The sequence below is a fragment of the Balearica regulorum genome, chromosome 4 (assembly GCF_011004875.1).
Source record: "Balearica regulorum gibbericeps isolate bBalReg1 chromosome 4, bBalReg1.pri, whole genome shotgun sequence".
NCBI lineage: Eukaryota > Metazoa > Chordata > Aves > Gruiformes > Gruidae > Balearica > Balearica regulorum.
This window is the reverse complement of record NC_046187.1, coordinates 69,097,271-69,111,402: the sequence shown is the minus strand read 5'-3', so window position 1 is coordinate 69,111,402 and position 14,132 is coordinate 69,097,271. Positions and strand designations below refer to the sequence as shown.

Here is a 14,132-nt window from a genome sequence, read left to right as displayed (position 1 = left end):
GAAATTGTCTTAGTGCTGGGAGCAGAGGTTTTATGTCAGTCAGTTCCTACTTGAACCTTCTGAGGGAGGCGGATTTTATTAGTAGGGGCAGGAGCGGGGGGGGAAGAAAACATTTGAAGATTTCAGTGAGACGTAAGTGACGCACAGATTTAGCCACAAGCAATTTTTTTAACTGAAGTAAATGTAGTAAAAAGCTTATGACTAGGCCTTTTGGCTGCAAGAAGTGCTTATGCTGAGAACCTCTTAAGATGTCATCTCCAGTTATAGAAAATAACCTTCCATGACAAATTCCTAAGCAGAGAAGTGTTTTACCTTTGTTAGCTATCCTGTCCCACTTAATTGTTTTGTTCCATAATACTTTCATTTCTTCCTGCTAATAAGGCCTCCGTGCCCCTGTAACTCAGTGCCAAATGCCAATCATAACTTATTAAAACAACAATACAGTAACCCTGGATGAAAGAAGGCATTTTATGCCAGAAGGGAGGGCAAGGTCTAATGGTCATTGATTAAACCCCATTTTCCAGCTCTATGAGTTAGAAAATAGCCATTTAATGTAGCATTGCTGCGCTGAACTCAAGTCAAGCTCACTGAGAAGCTGAGTGTGTCTCCACACACATGTACAATACAAAATTGATACAGCAATGGAAGACCTTCCAAAGCATTAAAAGGAAGAGGCTCATGTGGGTTTGAGTATAGCTCTGAGACAAGCAAACTAATTATATAAAGCCCATAGCAACCTAAAAGGATATATCATAAAAACTAATCAGTCTAAGAAATTAAATATTTGCACAATTGTCTCTCTAGTACCTTCATTATGCATCTGATTCCTCTTTACGGTTGCTTTACACGTGATGCATACGCATGATCAGTACCCTTCTCTCCTAGCTCGTCTCACCTTTCTACCTTTCCTCATAGCTGACGTCACTTCTCAACCAAACCAGCCACAGTGACTTTACTAGTCATTGTAAACCCTCATGTTCTGCCATGCAACCCTACTTTCTTAATTCAGTCTAGTATCACTATGTGCTGTATTTCAGATGTAAAACTTATAAAAAATGCCTGGGTGCTGAACATGTTGTGAACTTGTGGGTTTATTCCTTTTTCAGACCCTTTGTTATCCAAATCTCTATAGCTGGGCTATAGTCAGTTGCAGCTTTTGGGAGAAGGGCCCTTCCATTTGAACAAGTCTAAAGAATGCCATGAATAATTACTGTGCAGTACTGGATAAATAAATTACATACTAATATCTGTAGTGTAAGTCCCTGACACAGGATGTTAATAAATTATAGTGTTCTTGGAGACTTCTGGTTTGCTAAACTCAGTGGCAAAATCTCTCTGTTTGGCATTAGTGACAGCAACACTACAAGGTTTCCCTTATAAATCTTTCATGGCTCTGACATGGAAGAGACAGGAGACTTCTTCCATATCTCATCCTTGGTGTCTATGCTGAGATTTATTAGCAAGCTGCCAATTTGTGTGATGAGTTGTAATGGGGACCTCGCTCCCCTGAAAAAATGATCTCAGACCACCAAATCTATCCATAAGGCATTGAAAGAATATCAGGTCAGTAGCTGAGTTTTTAAGTAGTCATTGAGATACCGATAAGGTGTGATAAAATGTGTTGTTTCTGTAATAGAGTACCTGAAACTGCTTCTTATAACACCTCTTTAATAGATCATGCAATGCTGGGCGAGTGATCAGAAGCAAAACATATGTGGCCATTATAAATGGATATCCAGGAAAGCCCAATCTATAACCATAGGGGGGATACATACATAATACTGTTCTGTGATATTATCAGACTTTGCAAGTAGTGGGAGAGAATTCCATCAAAATATTCTGGAGAGGAGATGAAAAAAGAGATGAATGTCCCTGCTTATTTAGAATATTAGAGGGATGGGAGTAAGGAAGAAGGTGTTCTTGCAGTCCACAGGGTTATAGGTAAAGATTTAAAACAGATAGGAAAGTCAGATTCAAGGAGAAGGAAATAGGGAAATAATTTAAATAATATGGAAGCTTTAATCTAAATAGTGTACATGGCAAAACGCCCAAAGGTCATCTTTGAGGTGTTATTCAGGCAACATACATGGCAATGCAGTGTAGAAAGAGGCAGTAATGGGAAATCTGTGAGAGCAGCGAAACAAGGGAAGCTAACAGCTGCAAAACTATCATTGTTAGGGCAGTTAGCTGGGAACATCCAAGAAATAAAAGAACTAACCCCCAGTCCCAAATTCCATAAATTCTCATGCAAGGGATTCAGGTAACAAGGAAGACAAGCACAAGGATCCTGCTGCAGTGTGTTCTGACTAAAGAATACTTATAGCAGTATAATATGCAACTGTTAACAAATTAACAAATAGTTGCTAATTTGGTTTTGATCTTTTCTTGCTAATATTATGTTCAGAGCTCCTTATAAATGTGCATGGAGATAATATCATTCTTCCAAACAGCTTGTAGGCTAGATAGGTACATATGGCTGTTTCAACAAAACATCTAATAAAGAAGTCAGCTAAAGGAAACTGAGCTTGAACGTGTGAAGTTGGAAGAAAATTAAGAGCTTTTTCAGGAGTTCATCAGAATTATTAAATTCAGAATTAAGTGGTAAATAGAAACTGTACAGTCACTCAAGAGTATAGCTCCTATTGATATTCCATGTAAGAGCTCTAATATCTTAAAGTCATTGCTTACTTCAGATGTAATCTATTTAAATGCTGTATGTTGCTTTAAGGGCTTTTATAGTGTGCATTTCTTAATAAGTATTTGTAGACTGAAACCCTATTTCTAATTACCCATGTGCAAAATTAACAACAAAATACTTCAAGGAAGGAGGACCTGCAGTTTCAAGTTTATTGCTTCATGTGCCATGGTGCTCTTTAAAATACAAACTTTGGGGTTGCATAATGCAATTAGCCTCTGTCACCATTAGTTCATGCTTTCCATCCTCCATATAGACATCACAAGCTTCTGACATCTGGGTCTACAATAAGCCATTTAGATCCCCCCTCCCTTTGACTGAAGAAGCATTTGTAGCTGACAGGCAATCCTAACATCCATCTTCTCTGGACTCTTCCTGAAAGGGGCAGATCATCTCAGTTGGTACTTTCCCAATTCCGTGGGATGGATAATCAATGTCTTAAAAATATAAAATGGCCTTTAGAGCAACGCAGAGTGAATTTGGGGTTTGGTTTGTGATGCAAAGATGCCACCCAAAGATGGTGCTGGTATCTTTTTTTTCCTCGAGAGTCCTTTTCCACATTGTTATTTGAAATCTAGGCATGAAAGAAATGCCAGCCCTTCCGTGAGGATAAATGCCACTATCCTGTCAGTCTGGCATGTAACTCAATTTGGTTATCTGATGGGGTTTTTGAGATCAACTTTGATTTTAAACTTAAGAATTAAGACTGTGGAAGCAGTCAAAACATAAATCAAAGATAATACTTAAACATGTTGAATTTTAAAAATTAAATTAATTATATTTACCAGTCATTTAAAGGAGGTCGCAATTTCAGAGACAAGACAGGTTTCAGACCTCTAACTGAATATGGATTATCTTTCATTTGCAGCAGAGAACAACCAGATGCACAAAAAAGCCTGTGACAGAATATCCCTGCTGGATTTTTCTAATTAATGTTGACCTTTCCAAATGAATGATGCTTATTGTATGACTGAAAAAGAGACAACTTGTTTTTCTTTTATGTGAGCTTTACATTTAAAATAAGCTTTTTATTTCTGCATCTGGTCTCATGTCAGGTCATCATCTGAGAGAGAGACAGCAGACATTCTTCCTCTGTGCGTTGAGAGGGCACTGTCAAAGTAATGTCCACTTCAGGCAATATCTGCAAGGTTTCATGTGACAGGAGTGAAACTTATCTGAGCTTCCATAATGATTTGACCTCATCCTTTAATAGAGACTTGTTCTCCTTATCCTAATTCTGGATTTATTTTATAAGCATGCACTACAAAGGCATATACTCATTGCTGATTTTATATCCCCAATGAAAAAATGTGCTTGTATCCTGATAATTTTGTAATTATGACTGTCACTAAAGATCTGTTACTACAATTTCATGCATGCTAAACTAGATCCTGGAAGGGATCTTTCCTTGTGCAGGAATCCCGCTGAAATTTGGTAGAAGATTGCCTTTAGCATGGGCTCCAAAGCTTCCATTCTGCTACGTTTGGGTGAATGTATAATAAAGACATTTAAAACATGGCTAATGAAAACTCGAAAGTGTTTCTACAGAAATGCAATTATGTCTGTATAGTATTTCCTCCAGTTGTGGAAGATATGTTAAAATTAAATCAGAGGAAGAAAAAACCTGATTTATCTACTTCTGGCTATCAAATAGGAAGAGGAAAGATAAAAGCCTGAAGCAATGGTAAATGATTTATGATTGAAGAGGTGTTTCATTAACCCCTCTCCCCCAACCACACACAGATAAAGCAAATAATTGCTGTAAGATTGCTTTAATTATTTGGTCTATTAAAATTCCTGTCTTGTTTGCTTAAATTTTTTTAATAGCGACAAATAGTGCTTTTCAGTGTCTCATGAAACCAACATTATTCTTTCAAGGTCCTGTTTCACTAGGGGAAAAAACCACCTGCTTATCACTAACCTTATATATCAAGATCGGAAAGATGCATGAATTTGGCTGTAGAGGAGTAGTAGTTTTATGTCCCATTAACTCCGTGGGATTGCTCACAACACGTGGCATTAAACATGCACATAAGTCTTTGTGAGACCGAGGTTTAAAGAGGCTTGATGTTCCAGATTAGCTTTGTGTTTTTTCACTGCCTTGCTCTCTTTGGCACCATTTCTCTTTATTAACAAACTGACTGGCAAAGTTGCATTAATATAAGCAACTCTGTAGTGAAGTTCCCACCCACTGATCTTTAGCTATTGATCTGGCTTTGCCTTTCAGCACTAATGCACTATCCCTTGTGGTTTGCGACAAGCTGCAGCAACTCACTGCAGATGGTAAAACAGATTCTTAAATATTGATTTGAGGCTCCACTTTTAAAAGCCATACTCTCTAGAGGTATTGACGAGAAGCCTGGTTTTAATATTGGGTCATTGGATAAAGGAATGCTTTACGGTAGGTGGAATTTCAGTTTTGTGGTGTGGAAGTGGCTTCAGAAACTTGCTTTTACTCAAAGAAGGAAAATGATGTGTCAGTGATCAGGGTGTGAGGAGGTGCCCTCTGAAATATAAAAACAAATAGAAAATTGAAATATAAAAAGCTACTGCTTTTTCAGTTTAAAACAAGATAAGCAATTATAGTCTATGGTAAAATGAAATGTGAAATAATTGTGGTTAGTTGTTTATGTCTTATAAAATAATTGTATTTCAGATTACCCATGAAGGTGAACTTAAAAATTCCCACACATACATAACCATATCAATCAGCGTAGAACAGGAAGGCAAGATTGTCACATTAGCAGAACATCCTGATCTTGAAAGAGAGTTTCTGAAGGCAGTGAATGTATGAGTGGATTGGCTTAATACAAAACAATAAAACATTCAGAGACAGTGAAAGGTAGAGTAAATAATAATGTAAATCAAACTATTATCACAAACAATGAAGCTGAAAGGCATTAAGGGACCATGAATTTCAAAGGGAGCACTGCAATTGGCCTTTATTCACTTAGAATGAGCTCGGGAACTCTTTCATATGAAATCCTAAAGTAGATTTTAAATAGTGCATAATAATGACTATACCTGGGCAGACCAGAGGTCCTTCTAGCCCCGGATTCTGGTTCTGATAGTGGGCAGGAGCATCAGCAACAGAAAACACAAGAACAGAGCAAGTGTATAATCTTTGGCCTCTGCAGTTTGCAGTTGGAAACTTGGGGCTCAGGGACTTTAGTGAGAGTGAGCTTATTGCATTTAACGATGGATGTTTGGGGTTTTTTTTTCCTTGAATTTGTGCAGTTGCTTTTGAACCTGTGTATAATTTTTACCATTCACAATATCTTTCAGTAAAGTCTTTAGTAGCTTAATTAGGCATGTTATGAAGAACCATCTGCTCTCTGCTTACCCTTTCCTATTCTCACTTAGTGACCCCTACTTGTTGATTGGAAGAGACAGTGTACAAAGTGAACTGTCGTTCCCTATTCATCCTTTCCATGCCGCTCTAAATTACAAACCCTTCAGTCTTTCCTAGGCTGAGGAGTCTCAGTCTATTTAGTCATTCCCTGCGTGGAAGTGATTTCATACTTCTGGTCATTGTTACTGCCCATTTTTGTGTCTTCTTGAGACCTCTACCACATTAGAGGTAAAATCAGAACTACGTGCAGCTCAAGATGTGAGCACATCTTGAATTAAATGGCACCAAAAAACCAAAATGCTTTCTGTGTTGAAGGATAGTAAAAAATGTCATGGACTTAAAAAAATGAATGTGGTTAGTATTTTCATATAAATTCAGTGAAATTTAGCTTAGGTTTTTTATACTAAACTTTATGAAATACATATTTTGGAGTAAATCACAGCTGTCCTGGAGAACGGTGCTAGTTTGCCATCTGAACATATTAGGGTATAGTTAAATAATTTGTAAGAATTTTAGCTTAGGATCATGTTTTGTGAGAAACATTTAATTAGTATAACCGTGTATTCCAGAAAAAAAAGAATGTTTTAAAGTGTTTATTTATCAGCTGTGAGGAGAGCACATTGGTTCTTGTTCCCTTTGCAAGTTGCTGTGGCTAGTCTGTCAAGAAATTCCATACATTTCAAAGTACCATTTTCCAGTACATTTTAATTAGGTATTGCAGCCATTTTCATTTGGGATCTGAAATGAGAGAGACCTAATTTAGATGATAAATTGTTTGGCCTAGGACTGCATCTGTTTGCTGGGTTTATGAAACGTAAAGCCCACTGAGCACTTAAATGCTGTAACAACAGAAGTTTTCAGGACAGGACACAAACTATTGAGAGTATGCTCTAAAAAACCCCACAACTTTAATAAGTTGTTATTTGTTCATAAGTAGAAAGAAAATAGCTTCAGAAGAAGCTTTGTTTTCCTGCTACAGGGAATGACTTTTTAAGGCTGCTTATAATTCATCCTATGCATGATGGAATTTCTTACCAAATCTGTGGAGCTGGTAAGCTTTCATCTTCAAGTTTTCCCTGGCTTTGTTTTTGTTCCCCCTCAGATAATCACATGTTCTGCAATATATGTAAGTCTGATTCATCTTTGCTTTTCTTTTTATACTTGGCTTTATAATAGCAAAAAGTGGGTTTTATCTGTAGTTCTGCTTTTGCTAGGCAGTAACAGAAATTTCCAAGGTTCCTATCTTTATGCCTTAAGGAGTACACAGCATTATCATCAAGGATCTTCTCCCTGCTACTTCTCTTTTTCTCTTTGTTTTGTTTACTGATATTTCACAGTGTAACCCCTTGCAGTTACCATCAAGTGCTCAGGCCACAATACCAAAATTTTGCCAAAGCTTATAGTCTCGTTTCTCTCTTTTAAAAGCAATGAAAGATTTGCTTAACTGAATACAGTTGACATTTCTTTTATCCCATCATTCCATTATATGCTTTAAATTCAGGTTGAAAATAGAGTAGCTATATGAATTATAAACTTTCATTATATTAGATAGATAGCTTTTCTAACCCCTGCCCCATATTATCTCTGATGCTGTTGTTGCTTTCCCTTTAAATAGATTCTTCTTCTTTTTGTTTTTAAAAACATTATTCATATTTGTATTTTGGAACCATCTGCCTTGCAGCAGTGCTGTGTGTGCTTGTGTTTTTATTTCATCAAGGCAAAAGAGTGAAGGTAAGAGGAAAAGGAGAAGTGGAAGGAATGTTGAAAATTTAGCCTGGGCATTACCCAGTGTCCTGTAGCATAATGTAGAGAATCATGCATACTCCTTGTTGCGATGACTTTGGGAGAAATACAGGATTTTGTATGCTATATTGGATTGTGACACTGCACCCACCATATGAGCCATTTTTAGCATTATTATTATTTTTTAAAGTTCACATATGCCAGAATTTATACCCTGCAATGATTAAAGCTCTGCCTAGCAAACAAAATATTAATTTTCAGTGGTACTGGAGTCTGGAGAATACCAATGACTCCATGAAAAATGTGTATCTCTGGAAGTGGGACAAACAAAGAGAAGAACTTTTTATGAGAACAGAGCGTTTTATGTTTTCTGAGGCTGAGTTATTTCTGGCTGCTATTGGGATAATGGTTGGTTGACTCCTAAAGTCTACAGTCTACTCACTGGTTTTCTGTGGAGTGAGCACAGTAGTGCTATTTGATTTATCACTTTCCTGTGTTCCTAGCTATTTGATATCCCTCTTTCACAATTACCTGTTTGGGAAACTTGAATATCGTACAGCAGCACAAGGTAGCTGGTGAAGCTGAAGAGGAAGGCAGTGCCAGTGATTGCCAGGTCTCTCTCCAGACCGTTACAGTGGGATTGCAAAGGATGTACTCACACCTCGTGGCCCTTGCAGTTCGTGTGGTGTGTGTTGAGTGGAATGAGACATTCCAGTCTACACATAATCAGATGGTTTTGGCAATTAATGTAAAACTAAGAAACAAGATGTGTAAGAAAGGTTACATTCACATCATAGCCCTAGTTTTTGTCAGCCATTAGTTCTAGTGTCTTGTCCAAAAGTATAGCTTTCAAGTTTGTGGAATCAGGCCCGTATTAAAATAAATGGGAAGTTGCAGTGGCAGCACCTACGACACCCAGAGTGCAAATCATGGCTTGATGAGAGCCACGGGGGTGTTAGTGGGCAGTGCCTGTCCCCCACACTCTTCTTCGCGACCACCCAAGGCGTCTGCTTTCTTTTGGCCAGTGTCTGGGAGGGAAGCTGAGTGAGGTGGACCTTCCCACCCACTCTGGCTGTTTCTGCCTTTTTTTTTTTTTTTTCTTTTACTTTAGACATCTGCATGTATTTCTGCATGATAAATGCACACCTTAGAGATGCCTTTTCTATCTACTGATTCTAGGAAGAATCTCCATGTCTACTTTAGATCAGAGAAATTCAAGAAACGCTAAGAATTTTTTTTACAAGAGATGAAAGTTGGTTTTTCAGCAGATGGCAGTTCTCTTTGAGAAGCAGCGTATTTTTATGCTGCAAATTTTCTTCAGGATTCAGGAAAACAGTGCTCTGGCAAATCTCCTCCACCCAACATATCCTTCTCTCCAAAGTCTGGACTTACTTCTGTGACAAGCTACCCTGGTTTTTAACTTGTGAGCAGGAAGTCATGAAGAAAAGGATCTGAGCATTTTTATTTCCCTAAGCAGACTTCCCAGCTTACCCATGTATCTGTCAGAGGACTAAGGGGCAGGAGTGGTGTCTTCCTTGAAGACTCTTCTCCAACACTGGCTTTACTCAGAGATATGCTCAGCTTCCCTCTGTAATCCCATGATATTTCTCTATTCCCCAGTCCTGTCATCAAGGTTGTACTACAGTCTGAGCAGTGTCACGTGAAGGCTCAGCACGCCACACCATTTGTGATTGCTGTGCTCATTAGGTTGGAACTAGACTGGTAGCTTTGTGTCTTTCTTATCATTAGCACTGTGAGGGTTAGTAAGAACAATACTAATAAAAGTTAAATACCCTTTTTTATTGCAAAAGTTAGTTATTAAGAAGTTATATATAGAAAAGTAAGCTAGATTTGAAGTCTCTTGTTTTGGGGCCTGATTGCCCCCGCCATAAGAGCAGCCTCCAAAAGGTACATCTAAACCATGATGAACAGAAAACATGTTTCCAGTGCAGGCTGGCAAACCTGATTTTGGAAGCGGCAGGCTAGCTCTGTGTTTTCTCCTGTCAGCTTGAAGAGGCCAGGGTTGAATTTGAATTGCTCACCTGAAGTCCAAGTCACGTGGCTGTCACTGCTGTCCTCTCTCCAATTACTCAACTCATATTGGCCAAGCTGAATGAAGGCTGTGCTTTTTTGCAGTGTATGCATAACCGTATGTTGATGCTAACCCAGAAATAGCAAAGACTCAAGGACACAATCTCTCACCTTCATTTCCTGAGGCCAATGCCTTGTTCTGGTTGCTCAGGCATGTGCTGCTAGTTGCTACGCTTTCTCTGTAACACTGGGGCTGCTACTTAATTTCCTGTAACAATTTTCCTGGCTTGGTTATGCTGACTATAGGAACTAGCTGCAAAGAATTGCCGCTACTAAAATTTCTGCTGCTACTAAATTTTCTACCGCTATCTGTCTTTCTGTAGTGATACAAGGCTTTCATGCCTGCGTTGGTTTCTGCAGTTAATTAATCTAAGTCTTTCTAATACTTATTGTGGTAAGGATAGAAAAGCAATAAACAGTGCAGATAAGGGATGAAATGGTTTAATCTCATTAATTAACAAAATACAGGGTATCCATGTACAAATATTACTCCTCTTCTAATCATTGGGAGTTGGATGAGACACACAGAGCCAAGAAAATATCTCTCAGCTATAAATGAAGGTGTAGTTCAGTTAGTGTGGGGTTTTTTGTGGGTTTTGGTTTTTTGGGGTTTTTTTTTCTTTTTCTTCCCTGGTTTTAATAGCAACTTCACATCATAATCAGGAGGATGAAATTCCTGCCAGCCAAGTACATAGTTTGGACAGATTAAAGGGAAGAGGTATGAGAAATGATAATTTCTTTGTGCTCATCAGACTTCTATTGAAAATCTGACAGGATAATTACCAAATACCTGCTTTGCTGAATGTCTAGGCAAATTTTTAAAGAGCTATTTAAAGTTATTCATTTACAGTCTGTCTGAAAAGAAAAGTTTTTTTTCCCCTTTTTGAAGTAGTTCATTACCATTTAGAAGTGTGGAACATGTTCAAATATAGACCTTATTCTCATGTGTATGCCTGACTGCATTCCACTGCCCACCCCCAAAGAAAATTGCCCATAATTTTTTGCATTACCCCACATACTTCGCCCACGTACTCACCCTTAATTTTCAGTGGAACGTTATTTCACCTGATGGAAACTGTAACCTTGTTGCTTTCAACAGTCTGAATCATAGTCATAGAAAAATTAATTGTGAGAGAAATGTTCCAGTGGACTACACAAAAACCTCTGTTTTGACTGACAGCAAAAAGTTGTTCTACTTTCAGAACGTTTTCATGTCTCATTACCTGGTTTTTCTTTACCTGCTTTTGAAACTTGAAAATGACACTCACCAAATTGCTGATTTTCAAAGAATATTCTAGATATAGGTGCCAAAATCCTACTGATTTTGCTGAGAACTGAAAGACCTTGAAAGCCTGATTTTCTACTGAAGTTCACTATATGAGGTCATTTGGATTGCAGGGCCACAGATACCTACAGAAAGGCGACAGAGCTGCTCTAAGCACCTGGTAGGCAGGGCTGGAGTTAGTGCAGGCTTTTTGGGGAAGGATGAAGAGACCTTGGTGAGTAGTGGACTCGTAACAGATGAAGTGGAGCCCACTGAAATCAGTTGTTTCAAGTTCCTGGAACTCAATGTGAGTCATCCAGTATCATTATTAATACAGTTGAACAGGGATGACCTGTATCTGTAAGAACTAGATTTCCCTGAATGGAGGTATGGTAAGCAATATTTCATGATCCCCTGCCTTGTTGGATCGTGCAGCGCACAGATCAGCTAACCAGCGTGTACCAGACATGACCAATGAGTAGCCTGCAGACTGGCCAGCTGGTTCTGGCAACCAGGGCAGGCTTTCAGTAACCACCCTTCCTGTGGGTGCCAAGATCGTTGCGAGACCACATGTACACCTTTCGTGTGACACGGACGCCTGAATTTTGGTTATGTCGGGAAACAGGAGGTAGGGACCCCAGAAAGGATGACCATAGATGAACTGCCTTGCTATAGGTAGCTGTAGTCAACTAACTGGTGTATTTAAGTAATTTCCCAAAGTGATGTTCTGGGCCCATAGCTATAAGGTTAATTATTGTAATATTTAAAGCTTACAGTTTGTATTTTTATATAAAGATAAGAGAATAAATTAAGTGCTGGGCATATAATTAATTCTATATCATGTTCATTGGTACATTGAACTACATTGCTTCACAAGAAATGCACAGTACAGATCATGCTACAAAGCATTTTTTAATAGAATTCTAATTTCTCTCTTACTTCTTTTTCTTTGAACAGTTTATGAAGAACCAGAAGACCCCAGTAACAGATCATTTTTTTCAGAAATCATCTCTTCAGTGTCAGATGTCAAATTCAGTCACAGTGGTAGATACATGCTAACAAGAGATTACCTCACTGTCAAGGTTTGGGATCTGAACATGGAAACAAAGCCCGTAGAAACGTACCAGGTAGGTATCTCCTACATCTTGAAATGCAACAATATAAAAGCATCTCTGTTCAAAGTTTCCTGAACTTCTCATTGCTTGGTCTGAGAAGCGGCTAGCTAAGAGAGCTGCTAATCAAGGTGGTTTAAAAACCTAAAAGTGGCGTCCTTGTAGTTGCAAAAGGGCAATTTCAGCATCAGTAAGGAAGGGTAACTCCTGGGGACTCAGGGTAACACTCACTGCAGATAGGGCTCTTGAAAGAAACATGCTTCTAACAAGGGAAATAATCTCTTCACTTAGGCATCTGCTTTCAAATGTTGTATTTTGCTATTAACATTTAAAAGAGATGGAGGAAAGGATTTTGTGAGTTGATTAGCATTCTGCTCCCACTGGGACTGCTGAGAGTTTACACCTTTGTCATTTCAAAACTTTTTTTTTTAAAACTCCATCTATGCGTTTCTCCCTTGTGCCAAGTTCTAGAAATGATCAGTTTTAAACTTCAACATCACCACTGACACAGCAGTTTGTGAGTGCCAGACAGACACATCTGGTTGCTTAAATTCATTGCGATATTATCCAGACAAAATGCCAGTGGCTCCAGCCAGCGCTGAGTTTGTACTCTGACATCTGTTCTGTTTGGCAATAGAGGGCTGAGCTTACATTTTTTGACTCTGCCTTGAAGAAGGAAAATATGTCTGTGACACAGAAACTGCTTGTTATGAGAACGCAGTGAGAAAAAACTGTTAAGGTACTACAGAAGAGTATGCAAAGTAGGAAAAATGTCATTCATCTGGCTCGTACTGCTTACGTAGAGACAGTCCTATGACACTGCTGGAACAATCCCTTGTTTTCTGTGTCTGTATAATGGCAGGTGGGTACAGGAGTTCACAGTATCTATCATTAAGATTGGTTTTAAAATAACATTTAATGAGAGTTTGGTAGTGTGACTTGTCAAAACAACCAAAATATGACATCAATAACATTGGAGGTGTTTATTAGTTAGTGTTTAGTAGACAAAGTGGGCCCCAGTGTTTTCCAATGCATGCGTTATATTTTGGTGGGTACTCTTCATTGCGTCTCTTGTTAGCATTGTATACCTTTAAAACTACAGAATTGGTTTTGCTCTGAAAATGGCAGTACTTGTAATGCTAAATGTGTTAGAAATGTTGATATGCTGTGAAAATCAAGTGGGAGGGTACAGGCGAGACTGTGTTTTATATAACAGAAGCATATCATAGATTTTAGGAACTTAGGTAATATATTATTTTGCACTTATGCTAATGGAGTAGGCAGCCCTGTCCCTGGGGAGGAGTAGCTGGTCAAGCCAACCTGTTTGTCTTGACTTTGACATCTGCTTTTATCTCCTCATGTAGGTAGCTGTGAAACAAGCTGGCCACCTGTAAATCAGTCTGACACCCAACAGTGGAGCCAATTAAAAAGTTGTATTTCTCCATGCTAAGATGTGGAAAATGACTATAATGTAAAATTTTCAGTACTTATTATTGCAATCAGAAGCTTATTGGAAAAAACCCACCAAAATCCACAACAATGCTGTGAATGTAACAGTGTTCTTGCTGCCTTGCTTTAACCTATGGATTGCATTTCATTTTCAAATACGTAGGCAGTGCCTTGTAAAGAGTATACAGATGCAGTGCTGAGCGTTGCAGCGGACTAGAGGAGAATCTGGAGAACTCAGGGGCCTTAGGAAGCCAACAGCACAGGGCTGCACAGGATTCATACAGTCCAACTGCTCTGGGCAACCTTTCATGTTTTTCAACTGCAGAGGGTAGAGAGTTCTGTTCTCAGGACAAAGTGGTTTAAATTACTCTTTTAAATAATTTGTCTTAGAGGTATGTCTCACATACATAAATCTCATGTATAAAC

At 38.5% G+C, this 14,132-nt stretch overlaps 1 protein-coding gene across 10 annotated transcripts in view; it reads left to right on the top strand.

Moving 5' to 3' along the window:
- Positions 1-14,132, top strand: part of PPP2R2C (protein phosphatase 2 regulatory subunit Bgamma) — a 209,918-nt gene that overhangs the window by 180,266 nt on the left and 15,520 nt on the right. For all 10 annotated transcript variants that reach the window (XM_075752533.1, XM_075752527.1, XM_075752530.1 and 7 more), the window contains one exon: positions 12,103-12,272. In XM_075752533.1, coding sequence (XP_075608648.1) covers positions 12,103-12,272 — 170 coding nt within the window. The remainder of the gene's footprint in view (positions 1-12,102; positions 12,273-14,132) is intronic.